The sequence below is a fragment of the Danio rerio genome, chromosome 17, assembly GCF_052040795.2.
Source record: "Danio rerio strain M-AB ecotype USA chromosome 17, GRCz13ab, whole genome shotgun sequence".
Classification (NCBI taxonomy): Eukaryota; Metazoa; Chordata; class Actinopteri; order Cypriniformes; family Danionidae; genus Danio; species Danio rerio.
The window spans coordinates 11,835,973-11,860,302 of NC_141037.1; the positions used below are offsets into that span (position 1 = coordinate 11,835,973).

Below are 24,330 nucleotides of genomic sequence, written 5' to 3' on the forward strand. Positions count from 1 at the left end.
AGATTAGCTGAAACTCAAGTTAAACAAACATTGTCGTAAATTTTGACGTCTCATCAATTACAAATTATCAGACCGGAGGTTTTGAATATCAGAAAATAGACTTTATTCTCCATAATAAAGCCGAGAAAGAGCAGAGCAGACCCCAGAGCATTCTGAAGTCTCTCCTGGACACCTTCTGAAGTATCTGTGTTTGTTACAATTTTTATACAGGATTATTTGACACACCCCTAAGTCACTTTTTAACTCTTGACCATTTTTGAATAAGTTTTCTAGTCTAAGGGGTCCTGCTATTCTTGGCTCTCAGCCCACTAGCTCATGTCAACAGAGATGTTACAGGTCTGTGTCAGCAACTGTTTTGACACCAAAGTTCTCTCTCCATAGATGCAACTTGTGCAAAAGGATTAAGTGTTTACATACATTGTCATGAAAGCATAATCACTTGATAATATGTTACTCATTCCAACTTCTGACACATATACCTTCATAGAAGTATTTAACATAAATGATCAGTGCTTTACATATTCAGTTATTCTACACAATCAGTCACTCAGCCTTCTCCTAGTGTTGCTCCTGTGCAGGCATACTCATCTTACACAGACATATCACTGTATTTTTAACACAGGCTGGCATGTTTGCTTCAAACACTACATACATTTTGTGAAGAGAAAATTAACTGCTTTACACTTAGAAAATACTTCATACAGAGAGAATAAAATCTTCTTCAACATGAACATTTTATTTAGAAGGTTTGTCAAGAAGGTTGATGAGCTAAATCTGGCCTAAATACCAATCAGTCAATCAAATCTGTTCATTTGAGAAGTGTGTGCGCTCTGAATCGGGCTCAGGCATGGTTCAGTTGGCCGGCCCTGGCCCAGTTAGAAGAGGTGTGCCAAAGCGCGGTTAACTTGGGCTTTGGCGCGCTACGCTTGTATTGTGAGTGCAAAGCGTGCCAGAGCCCGTAACGGAAGACGAGATGTGACTTTTAAGGGACTGTTTGATATTCATTTATTAAGCATTTCTAATTTTCAAAGAACACAAACTGTCGTAGTTATTAAAGATACAAACGCCTCACTGCACGTCAGCTACACCTTCAGCAAACCTTCTAATACCTGCAGCATGAGGACTTCATTATTATTTATAAGCGTCAAAAGTGGTGGAAATGTTCGGCGAAATATTTCACTGCATATCAAACGACTAAAATAATATAACTACAGAAATTTCCAGTGTGCTGAGTGAGAGCGCTTCTCTTCTGTTAAACTGAACAGCACATCATAGATGGTGTTAGCGTTCCTTGGCTCAGATGCAATGTGAGTGCAAGCCGTTGAGAAAGAGGTTAGGGGGGACAAGCGTGCTTCGGCACGGTTCAAGGCAACTGTACATTGTGTGAGTACACCCTTAGAGATGGAGTTAAACTCTAAAGTAGGGGTCCCCAACGCTGGTTGGTTTGTTTTGATCAGGGTTGGAGCTGATCAAAGGACTGGGCACCCCTGCTTTAAAGGATTTAACAGTGATTCAGGTCCAAAGTTGCTTTAGAGATTAGCTGTAACCCAAATTAAACAAACTTGAATGTTTTATTTAGAAGGTTTATCAAAAAGGTTGACTTAAGCTAAATTTGGCCTAAATAATCACCAGTCAGTCATTAAATTTTCATCCTGCAAAAGTGTTTTATGATCAATCATTGTCCTCAGTTTTAACGGTTTGAGTTGCTGTTGGTTAGGAACAACACAAGATAACAATCCAAGCAATACTTCTTTGAATCACTTTGTGTTGAGTACCACTGCTCAAAATCATCACCTTTGTCTAGTTGAAATTTTCTTCTGTGTCACAATTGTACACTTTTGTTGCTTGGCTCATGATAAAACACAGTATGACTCCTAACAGAGCTGTATTTCTCCTCTGCAGACACATCTCTCAGCGTGGACGCTTGCAGACTGGTTGCCAGTGAATTGCAGAGCAGTTTTAAAAGAGCCTCCCACCTCTACAAAATGGTAGGTTATCATCTAGCCGCATTCGCATGTAATTGTAGAGCAGGGCTGCACTTCAACCCACACATCTGCCTAAAGTGTTATGTGCAGGCGGCTTGAATCTAACTTTGCATATGTGTTGTTGCTCCTGTAGCTAAGCATTTCCACCGACTCCAGCGAGGAGCAGCAGGAAATGTCTCGAGTGTTGTCTGAAGCGTTCGAGGCCATGAGGGACGAGCTGAATTGCCTGCCCCCATACACTCCTCCTCCGCCGAAATCGCCCAGTGCTAATGCTGTGCACACTTTAGCTAACAGCGACCCAACACTGGGTGACGACAGGACACTAGCCCTTCTGGAGCAGTACTCCAAACTGCTGCTCAGCGCCGTAGAGAAGAGGATGGACAACAAAATCTGACCACTCCATATGGATAACAGGATACCAAGCCATTTTAGATAGCGAGGAGCTTTTAATAAAGAGATTGGAAAGAAATGCCACTATCCTACCTCCCTGTTTAGCATGCTACTATGGCAGCAACACACTCACTTTTCTCACCTCTTCGCTGAATTTCCCGCCCTGCTACTAGAAACGTATTTGTTCATGGTGACCTAGACGTCATCGAGGAAAATAATTGGATATGTCCAGGTACAGATAAACGGAGGCCATTATCTTAAAGACGTTTTATATACATGCGATATTTTGACGCTAAAAGCAAACAGTAGTTGAGAGAAATGTCCAACAAACTTAATCTATTTGAACACTGGGTTTGATATTTTAAGACAACGATCAGCGCTCTCTTTCGAAGGGACAGGTATCCCTAGAAGTCTTATCAAGGTTTGTCACACTTTAACTTTTATTATGGAATGATTTTTTATATATATTGTATGTTGTGTTTGTGTTGATACTCTCAAGTTGAATTGGGACGTCGGGGGTGTGTATTTATTCTCATCTGATAGGTCAATGAGTCGCACAGAAGCTCTTTAAAGCGTGTTTGTTGTACAGTGTCAATCTTCTGATTCCCAGTAGTTTTGATCGGGTGAAAAATCTGGGAGACTTTTTGAAGGATGAATTGGTATCGCTTTTATTTGCAGGACATTTTCTTTTTGTATGTACTTGAATGGTAACTGTCTCATGGATACGGGTGCCTTAATCATGACCAGCAATTTGACTGAAGGAATAAATCTGGCGTTTGTAATTCAAGCAAGCTATAGAATCAAAACGACCAGTGATTTTTGGATGTTATAATTGATTCATTCCAGGTTGCAATTGGTGACTGCCATAAAAACACTGAATTGACACTCAAGGCTGATTGATGCCTCATTCACACTAGCAGCAACTTTGTTGCGCAGGTCTGTGTAGCTCTACAGCATGGAGAATACAACCGGCCTCTGATCAAGCTGAGAGAGCATCATGTGAGCTCTGCTAGTGCTCCTATTGGCTGTCGCTCAAGAAAGTCACTCCTCATTCGCATAAAGTTGAAGGACTCTCAATTTTGTTGCATTGCTCGACACGCCCACCTGGTCAACAACGGTCGCTGTCGCTAACATTAACAGACGGAGGTTGCCGGAAGTCGCTTAATCTCTGTCGAAATAACCGGTCGCTTGTCGCTTTGCTGCTACGAGTTGCTCATAGTGTGAATGAGACTTTATACTTCTGTGTCAAGTGTACGCGTATGGTCTGACGCGCACCTCTCAAAAAATGTAACTACAAGTCTCTGTGAAACTCTGTGATTGGTCAGCTTGGTATCGATGACGAGTGTGGGCAGTGCTGAGAGCTGCGAGCCCAAAGAAGCTAGTGTGGATTCAAGTTACAAGTGTGGAGTCCAGGGAAGGAGCTCTAGATGAAAACTGTTGTTTTGTGTTTACCTTATGATTAAAGTTGTTGCACGTCTGCCGGTTCCTGCCTCTGAATGAGCGAGTTTTCGCTACATGTAGTGTTTCTAAAAAACAAAACACCCATGAAGAAATTCGACACAGAGGAATATAAAAACCTACTGCCAGCTAGGGTTGGGCCGATAGATGATGCCATTGTCCATCGCCAATGGCCAATAGACAACACAATGCTGAGCCGGCTTCCCCGATCCTCCGCCCCGGCCCCGTTGCAAACCCACTCGTGAAAAATACACACTTAGGCCCCGTTTACACTAATATGTCTTAGTTTTAAAATAGCATTTTAGAACGAAAATGATCCACATCCACACCGTGTTTTACCTAGCATTTCTGAACAGCCCTTTGTCTGCTGAAAACGCACATCACATGACCATACACACACACAGCCACACAGACTGTCATGCGCTCGTCTGAGCTTTAGAGAGTAGTTCACGTCAGACAGTTTATCAAGGATGTACGGCTGAAACGCGTCTCACTATAGTTGTTAATTGTCATATTTAATTAATCTTGCCTCTATCTAACGACTCTTTGGTCTTTTGAATCTATCAGGTAACATGTCACAGCATCAGTACACTGCTTCAGTCTTTCACTTTCACACTTGTACTTAGGAATTTTTGTGAAAACCTCAGACACTGTTGGTTGTGCATCTTTTTTACCGACCAACCTCTTACGTAAAAAGTGATTGACAGGTGGTAATTTGTGTGCAACTTATCTTTTTTTATTTATGATTTGTTTATGGGTAAAACAGACCATGCGTGTCAGGTAGTTGAAATGGTAGGCTACAAATAATTGATATGTTATGAATTAAATAATTATTCATGAATAATGAATTCACCTCCGCCTATGACGACAATGCAATTGTCCATCGATGTTTCACATTAGACATAGCACGATGCCAAATTGGTCGACATCGGACAACCCTACTGCCAGCTAGTGTTTCGGAAGTGTTATTGCAGAGCAACACAAACAGCATGCAGAGGATTGGTCGGCTTGGTAGCCATGACGAGTGTGGGTGGTGCTGAGAGCTGCGAGCCTGATGGAGTGAGTGTTTAAAAGTGTCGAGTCCTGTGAAAAAGCTCCAGATGGAAACTTTAGTTTCGTTTACCTTACGATTAAAGTTGTTGCACGTCCGCTGTCTCACCTCTTAATAAGCGAGTTTGAGCTACTTGTACATTACGTTAGCATTCAGAAAAAACAAAAACTAGACACAGAGGAACATAAAAACCTGCTGCCAGCTAGTGTTTCGGAAGTGTTATTGCAGAGCGACACAAACAACATGCAGAAGCATAAATGCACAGCTACGCACAAGACAGGCGTTGTGGGTCACGCTGATCACTCGACGCAGAAGTATAAATCAGCCTCAAGGAAGATGATGCAATGACAAGCTGAAAAGAAAAGTTTCTTGAACTTCTGTGCACAAATTATGAGAAAGTTTACATGTTTTCTAGAGCTTTTGGTTTTGAAAATATCATCGTCTTTTTTAAAGTGCTTTCCAGTGATGACTTCTTAAAGGTTTGTTTTATTGTTATGTCATTTACTCTAAAGCAAAAACAAAGGTCATTCTGTAATCCACAACACATCTTTCTTCCTTCTTTTCCGTAATTATGTACAGCGAGACACTTTTTTTGTCAAGCCTAAATCCACTGATGAATAATGTTAAATGTACTGTAACTTCCTATATAGATGGAGCTGCACATATTTTCTAGTGTCCAGCTCTGCTACTGATGATCCCGAGCTGAAGCGAGGTGCACACTGTACGATTTTGGGATATTAAACGAATCTTGAATTTTGATTCGATCGCACAGATCGGACATGCTGTTTGGAAAGGAAAAATGTGAGAACACGGCACGATTGATATTGTACGCTTTCAGTTGTGACCAAAGATCGTACAGTTGATGTCATATAATTGCCTTTTATACAGGGTCATACTGTTTTGTGGCAAAATAGGGATTATAAAATGGCACAGTGTACACCCAGCTTAAATCAACACTGCAACTAGTTCAGTCCAGCTGCAACTTGCCTGGTGCCTGAGATGCATAAATTGTACTTACTGACTCAAATCTTGAATCTTTCGACAATTATTTGATTTATTAAAGGTGAAGTTCAGCCTGAAATTGAAGAAAAATGCCTCATTTATTTTCTTTCATGTGGTTTTAAACTGGCGGCATGGTGGTTAGCACTGTCGCCTCACAGCAAGAAGGTCAATGGTTCCATTCTCGGCTGGGCCAGTTGGCATTTGTGTGTGGAGTTTGTCCTCCGGGTGCTCCGGTTTCCCCCACAAGTCCAAAGACATGCGCTATAGGTGAATTGGGTAGGTTAAATTGTCCATAGTGTGTGTGAATTGGTGTGTATAGATGTTTCCCAGTGACGGGTTGCAGATGGAAGGGCATCCGCTGTGTAAAACATATGCTGGATAAGTTGGTGGTTCATTCTGCTGTGGCAACCCCTGATTAATAAAGGGACTTAGCCGAAAAGAAATGAATGAATAAAATTGGCCATAGTGTATGAGTGTGTGTCTGTGAATGAGTGTGTATATTTGTTTCCCAGTACTGGGTTGCGGCTGGAAGGGCATCCGCTGTGTAAAATATACTGTATGCTGGAATAGTTGGCGGTTCATTCCGCTGTGGCGAAAATGAATGAATGAATGGTTTTAAACCTCTGTTGAACGCAAAAGAAGACTTTTTGAAGATGGTGGTTCTATGACTTCCATGGCACGGGACTAAATGACTATGGAAGTCAATGGGTGTGCACCAACATTTTTCAAAACATCACCTTTTGAGTTCAACAATAAACTCAAATAGATTTTTAAACAATTGCGTGAGTAAATGAGGGCAGAAATAAAATTTTTGGGTGAAATATCCCTATGTAAAATGTGCAGTTACAACCAAATGCAAATATTTACTCAATATATACACCGCATTCACCAATGGCAGATTGCACTGGCAGTTATGTAATAAAAGGAGTTTTGTGTATGCAGAAAAAGCACCATCTCGTGAGAGAAGTGCTATGGCTTTAAGTGAGACTGGAAATGCATGAGATAAAAACATATTATATACGCCCAAACAGACGTGATTTATCTATCTAGTGGGCTTCAGTGATGTAGCAGAAATGAAAGCGTACAGTAGGACTTAATCAGTAAGAGAATCAGCATGAATCCACATCATATGCATGGAGAACGGCAGAATTTAGGGATGGCTTTCTGAACTAGAATGCATGGTTGTATGCTTGACCCATCATGCAACTCTTCAGCTTTCAGCTTTTTTATTTTCTCTGTGGTGAGCGGCTTTGCTTTTTTATGCAACTAATGGTCAATCGATTATGACGTAGTCTAGGATTACAGACGGACCGGTGGTTCCTCAGACTGTTTCTTTTTGGAAACTTTTGTCTTACCTTTTGCTCCAAACCGAAGTCAAGTGTTTCTATTCTCAGTGTTTCTACAAGCTATCCCCTGAAATCTCTTTCTCAGAGAAGTCAAACCAATAAAAATGTATTTATTACAAGATGAACTGCATTGTTTTGTTTCTTATCACAGTCTCAGCATGTTTCAAGTCAAATTTAAGACCTTTTAAAGACCCTTATGAATGAAATTTCGGACTGCTACAGGGCTAAATGCTATAGATTTTTTTGAATGGCCAGTTGGTTGAGCAGAAGTTCATTCGGAAATTTCTGAAAAAATTAAATCTTAGCCACATATTTTAAATAATGTTCGGGCAAAAAACAAGCAAACCCTAGACATATATGTACCGATTTTATCAACATAACTTTAAAGAGCCCTTATTATTGGTTTCTGAAAATGAGCTTTCATGCAGTGTGTAACAGTAAATGAAAAGTGAATGAAAACATCCAGGCGAGGTTTAAATCTGATAGAGCACTGTGTTTAAAACTAGATTAACGAAGTAGTTGAATAAATGAATCGTGTTAGGTTCGGATCTTTTGCCTGAATTCGTCAACGTCGATACAGTATATCACCAAATATCTAATGTAATGTAATGTAATGTAATGTGTATTTATATAGCACATTTATTGTGTATGGCCATACACCCAAAGCGCTTCACAATCATGAGGGGGGTCTCTCCACACCACCACCAGTGTGCAGCGTCCACTTGGATGATGCGACGGCTGCCACAGGACAACGGCGCCAGTGCGCTCACCACACACCAGCTATTGGTGGAGTGAAGAGATAGTGATAGACCCAACTCAGTGGAAGGGGATGATTGGGAGGCCATGATCGTATGGGCCGATAGAGGGACTTTGGCCAGGGCACCGGGGTTACTGACAGTGTAGTGTCCCCATCACTTTTACTGGGGCATTAGGACTCACATAGACCACAGGTTGAGCGCCCCCTGCTGTCCTCACTAACACCACTTCCAACAGCAACCTAGTGTTCCCTAGTGGTCTCCCATCCTGGTACTGACCAGGCTCAGCCCTGCTTAGCTTCAGTGAGTAACCGGTCTTGGGCTGCAGGGTGACATGGCTGTGGCCATCTAGTGCCGAATCCGGTAAAACGTGAACGTGCCTTTTCCTTCAGACACTAGCAGAGCGCGGAGGATCATGGGACTGATCATGACATGAAGGTGACGATCACTGCAGATGGGGATTCAGCTGAGGGGAATAAAGGGTTAAAGTTTCACAACAATACCAAAGTACAGCCAACCATGTGCTGTGCTTGTTCCTGCCATATTTCAGATTTTTGATACAATAACTTATGCAACGATACAGGATTCATCAGCCGTTTGCTATTAAAGGAAGGAGCAGCAGACTATTATGTATGGGACTTTGTCAGTAACTGTTACAGTTCATATGGACCAGTTTCTTCTTCCTCCGGATCGTAACATGTAAGTGTGATTAAAATTGTTGTCTTGTTTTCTGTATTTTGCAAAATATGTATTTAATAGTGTGTTGTTACTTGTAATCGCTCTGCATAGCTTGTAATCACGGATCTATGATAGATCAGTGCTTGTACTGTATCTCTCAGGTTAAATCTGTATGGGGCTGTTCACATATTGTGTCCAAAACTACGTTGAAAACGTGATGCGTGCTTCTTTACTGATTTAAATGCATTTCTGAGCTGTTGATCCTCTGCTGTTTGCCTTTGCTATGGCCACCATCAGCAGTTATTACATTGGTGCGGCGCGGTCAATTTTCAAAATAGTTCAACTTTTGCCACTGTGTGGATTAATACTGAATATGTGTCGCTGTCATTACTTGGGATTAGGGTTAAGAGTAGAGTAATATGCTGGTGATTAACTGCATTGCTTTATTGGATTGCTGCATTGGGGTCTGACACACTCTCTGCTACTTCATAACCATGGTGGACGTTTCTCTGTCTCGCATTGAACCAGTCGACCAATCGCAACAGACTGGGTCATTGGACCAATCACAGCAGATTAGTGCAAAGCAGGGGTTTGGAAACAAATGAATCACTGAATAAATCATATGGGAGTCGTTGGGATAATAATTAGGTAAAAATAAATAAATATTATAAGACAACAAAAGTGTTTTTTTTTTTTTTGACCTTGCATGCTCATCGCTCCTTAAAAAAATAGGACCTTTTGTTATGTAAAATAAGGGCTTTTTAAAACTTACAAAATATATATATATATAATAAACTACTCTATATGGTCTATATATAACGGAGGCCAGCTAGTGTGTACTGTGCAGGTAAACCTCACTCCTCTGACCTCTAAAGGTGCTCTAAACGCTAGAGGCCATGGTCTTTAGCCTCCTTGTTAGAGCAACCGACTCCCATGCGGAAGGTCGCCGGTCCGAAACCAGCTTGGAGCGGGTTGGTTAGCGTAGGACCGGTGGGGTTACATTGGTGCCGTGACCCGGGTGGGAGTAAGGTTTAGGGGGGGTGAGTGTAACGGAGGCCAGCTAGTGTGTGCTGTGCAGGTAAACCTCACTCCTCTGACCTCTAAAGGTGCTCTAGCGACAGACGCTAGAGACCATGGTCTTTAGCCTCCTTGTTAGAGCAACCGACTCCCATGCAGAAGGTCGCCGGTTCGAAACCAGCTGGGAGCGGGTTGGTTAGCGTAGGACCGGTGGGGTTACATATACATACAATATTATTGTAGGGATGACAATTTAATGCTATTTGTAAGTAGAGTAATAAAACAGATTTCTTGCTGGTGATTGGATGGGTGTTGGTCTGATTGGGTATAGCATTAGATGGAAATGGTAAAATTAAGACCTCAAGACAACATTTTTAAGTTTTTAAGGCAAAAAAAAATGTTTTTGAAACTTTAAGATTCATATATTTATTCCATATTGCTAAAAATGCAACTGCACGAGTCTTCAGGTGTAAAGCCAACAGCTGTTGATAATGGTTCATATCCACCAAATGTTCACCTTTGAGCTGAATGTATGATGTGGTAAAAGCCTCAAAGTGATCCCACAGCGTTTGTTAGAGCCTCCACCAGCTGGAAGTAGTTATACTTGATATCATATTCCATGTCATACCAGAAATTCACTGCCAAGACAAAGAGAAAGATCATTTTGATTTGAGATAGATGAAGTACACAAAACAATAAAGGTGTGTGTCCACCGAAGGATTTTTTTTTTGCGCTGCAGAAATGTGAGATGAGCGTTATTTTCTGTTGTTGTCAATGTAAACGTCAGGTTTTTAAAACACCAGCTCTGTAGCCACAAAAACTATAGAATACACAGGACGTGTCACTCATAATTTTAAATGGGGAAAAGTGTAACGGTCAATATGGCGAATAAAGCCCCGCCTTCTAGTACAGGAGCCAATCAGTGATTGCTATCCGCTTGTTAAGTGTGAAGTCACGCAAAGGGGCTTCCGGGTCCAAGCGCTCTATTCAAATGTATGGGGAGACTCATGAAGTGGTAATTTTAAATGTTTACAAAGCGATTTAATACTTTCAAAAATCACGATCACAATATATATGTCCATGCCTAATATCCGATGGCCAGAAAGTGATTCATTTTTTTATAAATTGTTAAAATTTTAGTATTTGTGATGCAGCAAGCCCAGAGATTGTTGCGTACACAATGGCTGCGTCTGAAACCGCATACTTCCATACTATATAGTACGCTAAAATCAGTATGGGAGCCGAGTAGTACGTCTGAATTCATAGAATTCGGAAATCAGTAAGTGAGAAGTACCTGGATGACTTACTACTTCCAGCGAGATTCTGGAGTGCGCATCCCATGCACGCTGCGCTATCCTATAATGCCCCGCGAGAGAATTCATGAATGGAAATGAAGCGACGCAACTGACGCAGGTAGGTCACGTGACCATGACAAAATGGTGGATGTAGTACGCCCCATAGATGTATACATTAGATGTCACCTGGCCTATTGTTGTCTATTGGACGGAATGCATCAATAGCGCCGCCATCTTGCTACAGGGTAGCGCTCCTTTGAAATGAATGCGGGACCAAGGTACAGTGGAGGACTGTGGCCATCCAAAGCCAGAGATATACACATATACACATATATCTATGATCGGGAGTTTTCCTGGATGTTATTATGTCATTTTTTTTTCCTAATTACGAAAATTATAATTTTACATCACTTTTCTACATTGATGGATCAGTGACCGCACGGGCATTCCTGACAAAGCTTGTGTTTTTGTGTACAGAAATGTACTATTCACCCTCCCTGTTAAATTTGATCTAATCATGTCCAGAAACACACCTCCTCTCCTGCTTTCACTTCTCATACTGACGGAGGGAGTGATTCGTTTGTGAATGAATCTCCATTATGAATGACTCCTTCTCTAACGTTAGCCGACAATAATACAAGTTTCTGGCAGCGCAGCATCTCGTTGTCATATTTCTTTAGCATTGTTTGCTGATTTTATTCAACAAAACTAGCATAAGCCGAGTGTTTAGTGCGAGTTGGAGCTGCTTTGCCGTATGGTGAATGCAGTAAGTGACTGATATCATCAATAACGTTACCTGATTAGCACAAAAGTTCAGAACATACAAAAACAGAAAAAAACGTAATATTACCTATGAAATGTTCTGCTTTTGTGCTTTGTTTTCTTTGTTTGCTCGTTACTACACCCGTAGACAGCGCTAAAGTCCCGCATCTTCACGTAATAACATTGTCTTGACTAGTGCGGTTGAATGACATTTGTCCTGGGACCACTGTACCAATGTGGCGGCGCTATAGACGCATGATCAGGGTCCCTATGCGATATCTAGTGTATATATCTATGGTACGCCCGAATTCCATTCATATTGCTCACATTCATACTGTATAGAACGTACTTTTCTAACGGCGAGTAGTACGTTTAAATTCGAATGTAGTACCTACTAAGTAGCAGGCAGTTTCGGACGCAGCCTATGACTTTATATAAAATTAACTTTAATGTGTGTTTTGAATTAAAAGTGATCATAAACAAATAGTTTCTCAACTCAAATGAGTGGCGGCTTGGACCTGAAAACAGTATTACATACGTCACCAACACGTCATCACTTAACAAGTGGATAGACTGAGGATTCTCCAGAGCAGGGTCTCAGACCAGACTTGAGTTTTTGCTGATTTTGTGTGATTCGAATGTTAACAAGCAAAACTAAAGAGACAGTTGTTGTTTAATTGCATTGGTGATTCCTAATATTAAATTTGATTATAAGCTTGGTGAGCAACTTTGGAGAATTTCATGTTTCCTCATTCAAACAGAACACCCGAGCATACAGCTGTTTCAAAGATGGCCGCCAAGTGAAAAGACTTGCCTTAATAAGGGACTCAGCCGGCCGCTGAGTGTACCTTTAAAAAATGGTCTTTGCGTTTATGTGTGTGTTTAAAATAAACGTCAATCTCAACATGTTTTTAAACACATTGACAATTGGAAAAGAGCCCGCATTTCTGCAGTGGAAAAAAAAAAACCAGAATCGGTGGACACGCACCCTTAAAGTACAGATACTGCACAATATATCATTTCAGCATGGATATCGCTATGTGATCAATCGCTGTAGTCACATCACAGGATATGCAATGTCGAGTCTGAATTATTGAGGCCTGTGACTGTGTAATAATTCTAAAAGCATTCAGGCATAAGAAACTGTATCGCTTGTAACTTTAATAACAATTAACTTTATTGAATTATTTATAAAAACAAAGGCTAAGACTATAAAACCCTAAAACACTGTTTATTTGATTTGTATCTTATTGTATTTATCCAACCCAGGCTTATTGCAGATACATATCCAGGGGTCCGTTCTTCATACCCTGCTAAAATGATCTAAGATGATTTGGCAGATCCTGGATCTTTTGATCTTGATAACTGATCTCTGGCTAATTTGGTTTTTTCAAACAAGTTCACGAATCAGATTAAAATGTCTGAATGAACTGATCTGAGATCACTGTGTGTGTTGTGAAGGCCAGATCTATCGATCCTCCAAATCTTAATCAGCAATGCAATGATTGGCTGATGCACAGCAGTGTAATGACATCATCTGATTAATATTCCATTATCCAACTAGGTAAAATTACATAAAATTCTTAGTGAACTGTTTATTAAATATGATAGCCAATAACTTTACACATTTGTTGTGGGCTGCAGGCTTTCATGCGTCAAGAGTTTAGCAATTTATTTCGTTTTACATTTAGAGTGGATTTTCTTTATTATAGTAGACTAGGCCTATTCAAGTTTCCTAATCGGTGTGAGAAATAACTGTTTATTGTTGATGTCCTAACCCTAAACCCAACCGATAGTGTTTTCAAAAGCAATCTAGAAAATGAAAAGCAGTTGCAGTCGCATGATTCCACAAGGTTTTCAGCCTGTTTATTTTTTATTCTTTTAGCTTTCGTTTTACCTGGTTTCTGGAACGGTTCTTCCCCAGACTTTTAACCCCCCTTTCAATGTCAACTCTGCTCCACATCTATGGCGGCAAATCAATGCCAATATTAATCGAGCGCAGCGGTGATGTTTGCGCACGAGGAGAAGTAAACCGTGAGCAGATTACAGGTCTACACGCGAGAAAACTACAGCACGCGAGCGCACAGGGGATCTTCACATCATCATCTGTGCGCACGATGGACGCTCTCGCGAGCGAGGTCATGCCTACAGCACGCGCGCGCGATCAGTTCTCTCCGCTCGCTCGCAGGTTCTTCTCTCTGCTCGCGCGAAACATTTTGGATTTTTGTCAGTCCTGGGGCGGGACTTGGTTTACTTGTTCTCTCTAACGCTATTGGCTACTCTACCTTTCCGGAAGTTAGCCAGGATTGGACGCAGGTTAAAAGATCACGCCATTAAATATATATACAATTTGCAAGTCATAATCATAAGAAACTTCCTGAGAACTTTATGACCTTTATGAGGATTCAATCTCGAGAAATAGTCAAATATTGATAATTAATCTTCTAAAATAATGACTTGCATTCTTGAAACATGACTTTCTGAACCCATTTGATTTGTCCTGTGCAGCACTTGTCTGGTTTTTTGTATTTTACTTCATTATTAACCCCAACAGCAGAGCTCATTATGACACTTGGGGTTGATCTTTCTAGGAAATATTATCTTCAGAAGAGTTTATTTGGTTTTTAGATCTTTCCATACAATGCATATGTGCAGTGCAGCTTTGTATGCAGGTAATCTGCTCACGGTTCACTTCTCATCGCACGCAAACATCACCGCTGCGCTCGATTAATATTGGCAAGTCCATCGGCATAAGCGAGGAGCTACTGGGCAAACTGCTAACACTGGAAAAGCTGTCCATACGAAGGTAAGCAGTCAAAGGTAGCGATTTACAGATGAAATGCAGAAGTACCTCTGGGTACATATTTTGTGGTCTCCGGAAATGTAGACAGGGGTACGTATCCGCAATGAGCCTGTTTTGTATTTACCTACCCTAGTAAAATGTAAAAACACTCGAGTAACAAAGATGTTTAACCAAAAATGTGACAAAAATGTTTTATTTCTTTTATCACAGGCTGAACTATCTGAAGTGAAATAAAATTAGAGGCATCTACAAAAATTTGTAACTTTAAGCCTAGTTCACTCTACAGGATTTAAAGCCCGATTTGAAAGTTAACAAGCTCGCCGACAGATCGGGCTTTGATCAAGAACAAATCTGCAGGTGCTCGGTGCTCAGCAGTCTATATGTGTGAACTACTGAACACATCAAAGAGCCTCGCTGATGCATCGCCAACACCACACAGACAAAAATCCAATATCTAGCATGCTGCATATTCCAGAGCAGCCGGCTGACTCCTCCCCCATTCTGTAATTATTAGAATTACCATACTGGTCATGTTCTCAAATAAGACGTTATAATTACATACAAAGTTTCTAACACCCACAAAGGTCTAGGCCTCACTTTCATTTTTTACTTTCAAACAGGAGCTATTTCGCGGCACAGAAAATAATGTTTTGAAATAAATATCTGAAGTAAATTTCTGTTTTTGCTATCAGAATGTTATGTTTATATTAGCAGGAGGCAAAAAGGCACACATTTAAAGTCACAGCAGACATGATGCATGCAGTCATTTTGACCCATATGGTAATTAAAGGTATATGTTCAAGGTAAAATGCTCAGTTCTTGACTGTTTTGTAATAATAAAAAAAAAAAACAATGTTAGAAAGAAATACACAGATATTTAGGAAACGTCAGGGTGTTATGGATGCTAGTTTGTTTTCAAAGAGTTATTAAATTACAAGAATTAAAAACTCTCTTACCGCCTCTGTAGTTATAGTGTTAAAGTCACATCGATCCACTTAAACCTTGCTGTCAGTGATGTCAGCACACAAGCAGCCAATAGTGTTGTATCAATAGTGTTTTTGACAGCTCCTCCCTCAAAATTTCATTGGCTGTGGTTAGGTATTTTGACTGAGCTGTTGGGGAACGAGTTGCTGTCAGATCATGTAGTGTGTGACCCCCCCCCTCTTGTGGATTATTTACATAGTGCCACGTAGTGTGAACACCACAGCAATTAAAAGGCACAGCATCAAGTCATGTAGTGTGAACGGCACAGTGATCTGCCGATGTTTAAAGTCATGTAGTGTGAACTAGGCTTTAGCAGACAACTATACATTGTATGATCAAGGATGTTACAAAATGTAATACCTAGCATTTAATTCCTTTTATGGGCCTTACATTTCTCTAAATTGATTTATAAACTTGTAATATTTTTAAGTCTCCGCAGACACTGACGCATATTTAACCCATTATGAATTTTGTCTTGTTTAATTTATTAAAATTGTTGTGATCATTTCGGCTGTGTTGATGCAAAACGTATAAACTGTAACCAAAAGGTGCATTTATAAACAAAATTAAAAAATCATGATCAGAAATATTAATTGCAGAACAGAAATTACTAACCTGCTATGCAGCCGTGAGACTGTCGCACATGATGGAACCAGAGCGAGGGCAGATACAACATCTCTCCTGCTTTAACAGTGCAGTGCAGAGCTTTGGCATGTCTGTATGAGGGAAAACGCTCGAAATCTGGCTTCAGTGGGTCTAGGGGGATCCATGGCACCTGACAGACATGGTACTTATTAATACAAGTTATACAACCATCACTGATTACCTATAAAACAAGCAAAAATATGTTTTCCAGTTTTTTTCAGTGGCGTTGTTGCATTTCTCACAACACTATTTACATTTGCACAACAGTTAATGCATTTCTCAAAACAGTTAGTACAAACTGCAAAACCTAGATGAAAACCTGCAAAAGTGTGTCTCTTGCTCAAAATCGACAGCTCATTCCTCGAAAGCAAGTATTGATGTCAATAAAAGTGGCAGTGTCATCAAGATGAAAAGTCCTGACATCATTGTTTATGAACAAGATAATCAAATGCTTAGTCACTGATAGTCAACAGTTTACTCTGTAAAGTTTTCTCCAATGCAAAAAATGCAGATTTTGGCGACACTTGCTGAAAATGCTCAAGACAGCACTTTATACTGTTTGAACAGCCATTTAAAAACTACAGTAAAGTTAGACATCACTGCATTTAGTAAGGTATCAGAGAACAACACACTCAATGTGTTTCACATTTTTATGTTTTTTGCAATTCTAATTTATTCACAGCATTGTGCAAAAGAATAAACTCACCCTTATTTACAACAAACATAAACTTCCATTGGGTAGAGCTGTGCACAACTGTTAAACAATATTACAGTACATATTAGAACTAAACCTACAACATACACAGGTCTGTAAATCATTCATCAAATTGTTCAATATAGAAGCCATTTTCAGGGAAAAAAAAAAAAGATATAATATTTTTTTATTAAATTAGCTTGACAGATTCTTGTTCAACATTTGTGTATGTAATGACTAGGGATGTAACGGTATCAGAATTTCACGGTACGGTAATACCTCGGTATGAATGGCACGGTACGGTATTTATTGAATAATTTACAGGAAAAACAAAACTAATGAAAAGACTCGAAAAAAGTGCCAAAAGTGTTTATTTACCTTAGCACTGAACATATTAATGACATCCATCTATCTGTAAGTTTCGAAACAGGAACTTCAATTTTTAATTTTTAATAACAAAAAACTATTAAACCATATAAAAAAAATAAAGTTTCAATTTAGTATTGTTGAAAACTCATCACATTCAACATTTAATCACTCATTCACTTAGATAGAGATGGGTTTTTAAGGAAAATTATCATATAACTATAATCTGGTAAAAGCTGGTATCTCTGGGCATGTCCCCTGCAACAGATAAAAAAACCCTCTCATTTGGGACTGAAGTTTCTGGGACAGAGATATGACTTGGCCCAGGTTGACAGCAGTGGGTAACGCTGTGCATTGTCTTTCCACCACTTGAGAGGACAAGCCATGAGTGAGATAGAGGTCTCCTTGCGGTACAAGTCAATGTCTGAATCAATCTAACAAGTGTGCTGTGTTCTGCAGTCCCCATAACTGTTTTTAGTCGCATTCCCCGACTTATATTTCATCACAGTCTGGCAGTGCCTGCATACAGTTTTTTTCTTTGTCTGTCACCTTTTCTCCTTTTTCATATCTTTTTAGAAAGAAACTGAAATGCTTCCAAACATCCAATTTAAAACCCGCTTAAGGTTTGATCATTTTCAGCTCTTTTTCTTCCCCGCTACTAGCTACACACTCCATTTCCGCATTACTGGATCTGTAGTGACAACAGACCGCAAAGGATGATGGCCACGCCTAGGCTGATGGGAATTGTAGTTCACGCTACCTCCCGTTCGCTTCATTCGCCTAAGCAAACTTTTCTCAGAAATATAGTTTTATATTATATTATATTATATTATATTATATTATATTATATTATTCATTCTTTCATTTTCCTTCTGGCTTAGTCCCTTTATTTATCTGGGGTTGCCACAGCTGAATGAACCGCCAACTTATCCAGCATATGTTTTACACAGCGGCCTTTCACCTACAACCCAGTACTGGGAAACATCCCTACACACTCATTTACACACATACACCATGATCAATTTAGTTTATCCAATTCACCTATACCACATGTACTTGGACTGCGGGGGAAACCGGAGCACCTAGATGAAACTCACATAAACATGGGGTGCCAACTGACCCAGCCGGGGCTCAAACAAGCTACCCACTGCACCACCGTGTTTCCCCTATATAATATAATATAATTAATATAATATAATATAATATAATATAATATAATATAATATAATACAATATAATATAATATAATATAATATAATGGCTATACTTTAATAAATTAAGCTGAACTGTTTTGATTCACGTTTTGAATAGCCTAAAAGTTCCCTGTATTATGTACACACTTTGTACACACTTGCTCTGCACCTTACAGCTTAATTCTGAATTATAATAATTCAAAACTCTATTATATTAGTATAATAATTATATTATTATAAATCTTGATTTAATAAAAATATATATAATCTGTTCAAAGATAATCCCTTCCATTTATTTTTGTTTTTTTGAGCATTGTTGTTGCACTCCAAACGTGACTTTGTGGTTTAGTGTTGGAAAACACAAATGACTATAGTATTTTTTCCTTTTGGGAATGGCATGTATATTTGCAGTATGTTTTGCTGAATTGATCACATTAAAGAAAAATATTTTAAATTAATTTATTAGAAATTATTTCAGTCAATATATGTCCGTTTTGCAGTTTGAGTTTCACAAAAACCCCTCATGTTTCATTTGTTGTGCTTCTTTGTCTACAGTTGTATCAATTGCTAATTAATTAACTATTTAAAATTGCTTTTGTGCCTTGAATCAATTTATTTAGTGAATTTTATTCGTTTTCATGTCATTTGCAAGTTTCCCCAGTCATTTGACTTTAAAAGAAAACATTTTAGTGTATGCCTTGTTACCATAGTGATGATAGAACATGTTCTAAGAATGGAATGTTGCAAAGTGTACAAGAATTCTTGCATCCTAAAGAAGCTCTTGTTGGTTTGTTGAAGTGACAGTGAACTGGTGGTGTCTTTTGGCTTTGCAGTGTTTTTGAATACTTGTGTTTTCCAGTGTTTCATCGCTGTCTTAGCTATAAAACATCTCTGTTCAATGAGTGATTCACGGTGCAAGACCGAAATCCTCACAGTATTCCAGCTGTCCAGCGAGTGCAAACCCCGAACATCTGAGTGGTTCAAGGTGAATACCCGAAACCCTCTACCAATTGATTTAATGGCCGACCAGTGTGATAGAGATACTACATCCTCAACACTGGATCTCGAACCTGCAACAACGGTTGCTGAAATGAAGGAAGACGGAGTGAAAGTAGAACTTGAGAAGATCTCCTTCCCCGAAGCCTGCGAGAACTCCCAGAGCCAGAAAAAAGTGCAGCTCGAAACACCTATAAACAGCACCAGTAGTGAGTCATATTTACATTGTGGTATGAATATTCAGGGTTTTCCCAACATAACATACACTGCAAAAAATGCTTTTCTTACTTAGATTTTTTGTCTTGTTTCTAGTCCAAATATCTAAAAATTCCTAAATCAAGAAGAGTTTTCTAGACAAGCAAAACATATTGTCTTGTTTTGAGAAATAATAAGCCAATATTAAGTGAGTTTTTCCTTAAAACCAGCAAAATAATCTGCCAATGGGGTAAGCAAAATAATCTTACATCAAAAGAAAAAACAAGATTAATTTGCTTACCCCATTGGCAGATTATTTTGCTTGTTTTAAGGAAAAACTCACTTAATATTGGCATATTATTTCTCAAAACAAGACAATATGTTTTGCTTGTTTAGAAAATGCTTCTTTATATAAGAAATTTTAAATATTTAGACAAGAAACGAGAAAAAAAAATCTAAGCAAGAAAAGCATTTTTTGCAGTGTACTTACAATTATAAAAATTAATGTTGGCAGAGGGTAAATATTTAAATGTGTAAATGTTTGTACAGTATAATAGACAGCTGGTTGAATTGCTGTTTTCCTGAAGAGGCTATAGCAGGATGCAAATGTGATAATTATTTGTTTATAATAACTACTGGCATTATTAGTTCATATTTATGATATTGGCCAAATCAAGTGTTTTGAAATGAGACGATTTAGCCTACAGAGGACAGATCTCGTCAACAGGCAACGGTTAATAAGCAATAATAACATTTGTAATGACTTTTATCAAAGTGATTTTAAAACTTAGTTTAAGCGATCTGAGGGCAAAACAAGGTTTACAAAAGCTAGAAATAGATTTCCTTTGATCCACACATGTACACATAAACATAAATTGTCTATATAATCACTTTTTAGTAAGACATTTCCTACTCTATTTGTTTTTTAACATGCGTTTAGATATCCAAGTAAAATAAACCTAATTCATACATTTAATCTGGAGATTTCTATTAAACATGTCCTGCCATTATCAGCTCGCAATGAATATTGTAACCACAGATTGTGTTTTTTAATACCTGGGAAACAACGGACGCATTTGGAGGCTGCTTTTAAAGGGGCCTTCGAATTTGTTTGAAATGAGACTGTCTTCTTCACAACACGATGACACAGCACACTTTGAATGCAGCCTCTGAAATGAGACACAGCTATTATTACATCAGTGGGCTAATCACTGTGGTACACGGTTAACACACTGCAGAAACAGCTGAATTAGAGAAAATTAAATATTACTATATTTACTAATAATATATTAAATGGTGAATATTCACTTTAATATTACTGGGCTATGCATTAAAGTGCATCCTAATAAAACAATCCTGTAAATTAATGTCATTTCTCATTTCCAGCTTTTCTGATACAATTCTACTTTCCAATCCCTTAGTAAAACTAAGCTTTTGTTTGTCTTGGATTTTGGTGAATGTTCATAATGGATATATATGAGATGTGCAATCTTTTCTCTTATAACAGATGGGGAGAAAGTGAAGAAGAAGAATAAGAAGAAGAAAAAGAAGAAGAGCAGGATTGCCTCTTTCTTTAGAGCTGTCGGCAGGATGTTTTGCTTCACTGCAAGGAAAGAGCAGCTCAGTACTCTCAGCTCAGAACCATGCTCTGATGGTAAATGATCATTTTTGCATCTACATCTTTTTTGGACTATAATATTATAAACAAGCTGTATTTTTACTTCCACTTATCTGGAGTTTAATGTCTCCTTGAAAATGACTGTACAATGTGTACATTTCTCTTTCAACAGATGATGAGAATGACATCTCTGAGCAGAAGATTATGGTGAAAGAGGAGGAGGGGGAGATGGTGGAGGAGGAACAGATAAAAAAGAAGAAGGAGGAGGTGATAGAAGAGGAGGAGGAGGAGATGGTGGAGGAGGAACAGATAAAAAAGAAGGAGGAGGAGGTGATAGAAGAGGAGGAGGAGGTGATGGAAGAGGTGGAAGAGATGATGGAAGAGGTGGAGGTGATAGAGAAGGAAGAGGAAATGACTAAGGAGGAGAGGATGGAAAGGAAGGAGAATATGAAGAAAGAGGAGGAGATAAAGGAGGAGAACAAAAAATTCACGGAGGAAGAAAAGATAAAGGATGAGACTGATGATGGGTGGACAATGGTGGACGATGAGCAGCGGGAGGAGATCGAGTGGCCGACGTGGAAGTCGAAATCCATCGCTACTGTTCCCCACATCCCTGAACTGGGCAAAAGCAAATATGTGGTCTTAAAAATAAGCAAGTTAAAAAAGTTGCAAAACAAACAACAGGAGGAGGAGAAGAGACTCAAGGAAAAGATCAGTAGACAGATAACAGTGGCAAAGTTTATAATTCTGAAAATTAAGGAGGAGAATGAAAAGATGAGGCTGGAAGAGGAGGAGGAGGAGAGACAAAAGAAAACAGTAAGCAGAAGGGTATCCAGCACAAAGACTTTAATAGTGAAAATGGAGGAGGAGGAGAAGATGGGGGAAAAGAAAGTAAAGGATGATGAAAAGGAGGAGGAGGATAACATAGAGAAGGTTAAGAAGAGGAGGAGGAGGAGAAGGAGAAATCACAAGATGAAAGAAGAGGAGAAGAAGGAGGAGGAGAAGAAGGAGGAGGAGGAGGAGGAGAATAAAGAGAAAGTAAAAAAGAGGAGGAGGAGGAGGCGAAGGAAAAATTCCACAGAGGGGGAGGAGGAAAAGACAGATAAAAAGAAAGAGAATGCAGAGAAGAAGTGTGTGAATCCAGATCCCCACAAGGGAAGTGACCGAAATCACCAAAAACCCCAAACCAGACCTGCTCCAGTGTGGAGGCAGCAGGGAAGACTACAAGGCGGAGCAGGAAAGACGACAAGCTTTTATTCTGCTGGTTGGGGCAAATTAAAAGAAGTGAAGAAGGAAAAGACAGAGAATAAGAAAGAGAATGCAGAAAAGAAGAGGTGGAGGAATCCAGATCCCCACAAAAGTGACAGAAGTCATCTGTCCCACACCAGACCTGCTCCAATGCGGAGGCAGCTTTAAGAGCACGAAAGACTGTCACCTTTTATTCTGATGGTGGAGAATGAGGAGATGTAAAAGAATGTAAATAAATGTCTGTTGTACAAAAAAAAAATGTTTGTTTTTCTGTGTGTCGAGTTTATTTGGTCAATTGTCTGTTTCCAAAGTGTTGAATTACGTTTCGGTTGTGTTGCAAGTTCTAAAAAACAAACACGTTGCAAAATTTTATCGTCATCCTTCCACTTAATTTATTTTCATGCTTTCTCCCCTTTTTATCCTGAAAGAGGGGATATGGTAATGCGTTTAATATTCACCTACTTTACAATAGCTAAAAAGTTAAGACTTAAGTTTTCAATATTACAGCATTTTACTAGAATCACAGGCCACTGACTGTTTCTATGGGCCTACTCACACTATGCCATCCGTACCGTGCCCAGGCCCGTTTCCCGGATCGTTTGAGAAGTGTGAGTGCGCTGAATCGGGCTCAAGCACGGTTCACTTGGCCGGCCCTGGCCCGGTTGGAAGAGGTGTGCCTGAGCGCGGTTCACTTGGGCTTTGGCGCGGTACGCTTGTGTGTGAGTGCAAAACGCGCCAAAGCCCGAAACTGAAAGCGAGACGTGACTTTTAAGGGGCTGTTTCATATGGATTTATTAATCATTCTTACTGTTCAGTGATCGCAAACTGCCGTAGTTTATTAAAGACGAGAACTCCTCACAGCATGACAGCTGCGCGCCTTCAGCAGACCTCCTCATTCCTGCAGCACGAGGGCTTTATGATTGTTTATGAGCGCCAAAAGTGGCGGATCTGTCCGGTGAAATATCTGACTGCGTGTCCCCGCATCCCTAAGGACTGTTTGGCGAAATATTTGACTGCATGCAACTGCATATCAAACGACTGAAACGATATAACTAGAGAAATCTCCACTGTGCTACTGGGTGAGAGCGTATGGCAAGCCGTTTTAGCATTTAAACCTTGTTCTGACTATCCATAAATATATATTGAGAGATATCTCTAAATATATTTTGACTAGTCATAATTATAATTCGACTAGTCAGAGTGGAGATATCTGCAAATATATTATGACTGACTAGTCATATTCCTCCATTGACTATGAAAATATTTGCAGATATCTCTAAATGAGTTTTGACTAGTCACAATTGTAATTAGAGATATCTCCAAATGAATTTTGACTAGTCAAAAATCCAATTCAAGATATCTACAACTGTAATTCAACTATTAGTAAATTAATTAGAGATATCTTCAAATATATTTGTAAATATCTCTAAATATGACGAATTAAAGATATCTCCAAATGTATTATGACTAGTTAAAACTCAGTTAGAGATATCTCTAATTACAATTGTGACTAATCAAAACTCATTTAGAGATATCTGCAAATATTTTTCAACGGAAGTCAATGAAGGAATATGACTAGTCACAATATATTTGCAGATATCTCCAATCTGATTTTGTACTAGTACAATTGTAATTGCAGATATCTCTAATTGTCATTCTGAGTAGTGGAATTATAATTATGACTAGTCAAAATATAATTAGAGATATCTCTGAATATGTTTATGGAGTTAGAACAAAGATTTAAATGCTAAAAAGGCTTGCCATAGAGAGCGCTTCTCACTGAACAGCGCAGCAACGATGACGTAAGCGTGCCAAGGCCCGATATGGTGTGAGCGCGGGCCGTCTGGGG

The 24,330-nt window shown here is 39.3% G+C and overlaps 3 protein-coding genes across 24 annotated transcripts in view; 2 read left to right on the forward strand and 1 right to left on the reverse strand.

Annotated features, from left to right (window-relative positions):
- mapkbp1 (mitogen-activated protein kinase binding protein 1) overlaps positions 1–3,181 on the forward strand; it is a 111,687-nt gene extending 108,506 nt beyond the window's left edge. For all 8 annotated transcript variants that reach the window (XM_087289780.1, XM_087289784.1, XM_087289781.1 and 5 more), the window contains 2 exons: positions 1,903–1,988; positions 2,119–3,181. In XM_087289780.1, the coding sequence (XP_087145906.1) occupies positions 1,903–1,988; positions 2,119–2,379 (347 nt within the window). In that variant the 3' untranslated portion in view covers positions 2,380–3,181. The remainder of the gene's footprint in view (positions 1–1,902; positions 1,989–2,118) is intronic.
- jmjd7 (jumonji domain containing 7) overlaps positions 80–24,330 on the reverse strand; it is a 36,429-nt gene continuing 12,178 nt past the window's right edge. For 5 of the 11 annotated variants that reach the window (XR_015512551.1, XR_015512549.1, XM_087288991.1 and 2 more), the window contains 2 exon segments: positions 16,142–16,301; positions 10,093–10,320 (listed from right to left, as the gene is read on the reverse strand). Coding sequence is in view for 6 of the 11 variants with exons in the window: in XM_087288991.1 (XP_087145117.1) it covers positions 10,232–10,320; positions 16,142–16,301 (249 nt within the window). In the remaining 5 variants the exon portion in view is untranslated. 11 annotated transcript variants of the gene reach the window in all.
- On the forward strand, positions 18,739–23,972 carry LOC137488072 (uncharacterized). 5 transcript variants are annotated; one of them, XM_087290020.1, is made up of 4 exons: positions 18,739–19,629; positions 21,123–21,269; positions 21,406–21,500; positions 21,561–23,972. In XM_087290020.1, exons 1-4 carry the CDS (start codon positions 19,323–19,325, stop codon positions 22,647–22,649), a joined length of 1,638 nt encoding a protein of 545 aa, XP_087146146.1. In that variant the 5' UTR covers positions 18,739–19,322; the 3' UTR covers positions 22,650–23,972. The 5 variants fall into 5 exon arrangements, with proteins under 5 accessions (XP_087146146.1, XP_087146144.1, XP_087146145.1 ...); XM_087290021.1 differs by having other exon boundaries at positions 19,128–19,629; positions 21,406–21,527; positions 21,571–23,972; XM_087290022.1 differs by having other exon boundaries at positions 19,208–19,650; positions 21,406–21,527; positions 21,571–23,972.

Bases quoted from the DNA above. Each gene is read 5' to 3' on its own strand.
- LOC137488072 (XM_087290018.1), top strand. From the start codon at position 19,323: ATGAGTGATTCACGGTGCAAGACCGAAATCCTCACAGTATTCCAGCTG. The intron at 19,651-21,122 runs GTATGAATATTC...CTCTTATAACAG, and splicing joins TGAGTCATATTTACATTGTG to ATGGGGAGAAAGTGAAGAAG. The intron at 21,270-21,405 runs GTAAATGATCAT...CTCTTTCAACAG, and splicing joins CTCAGAACCATGCTCTGATG to ATGATGAGAATGACATCTCT.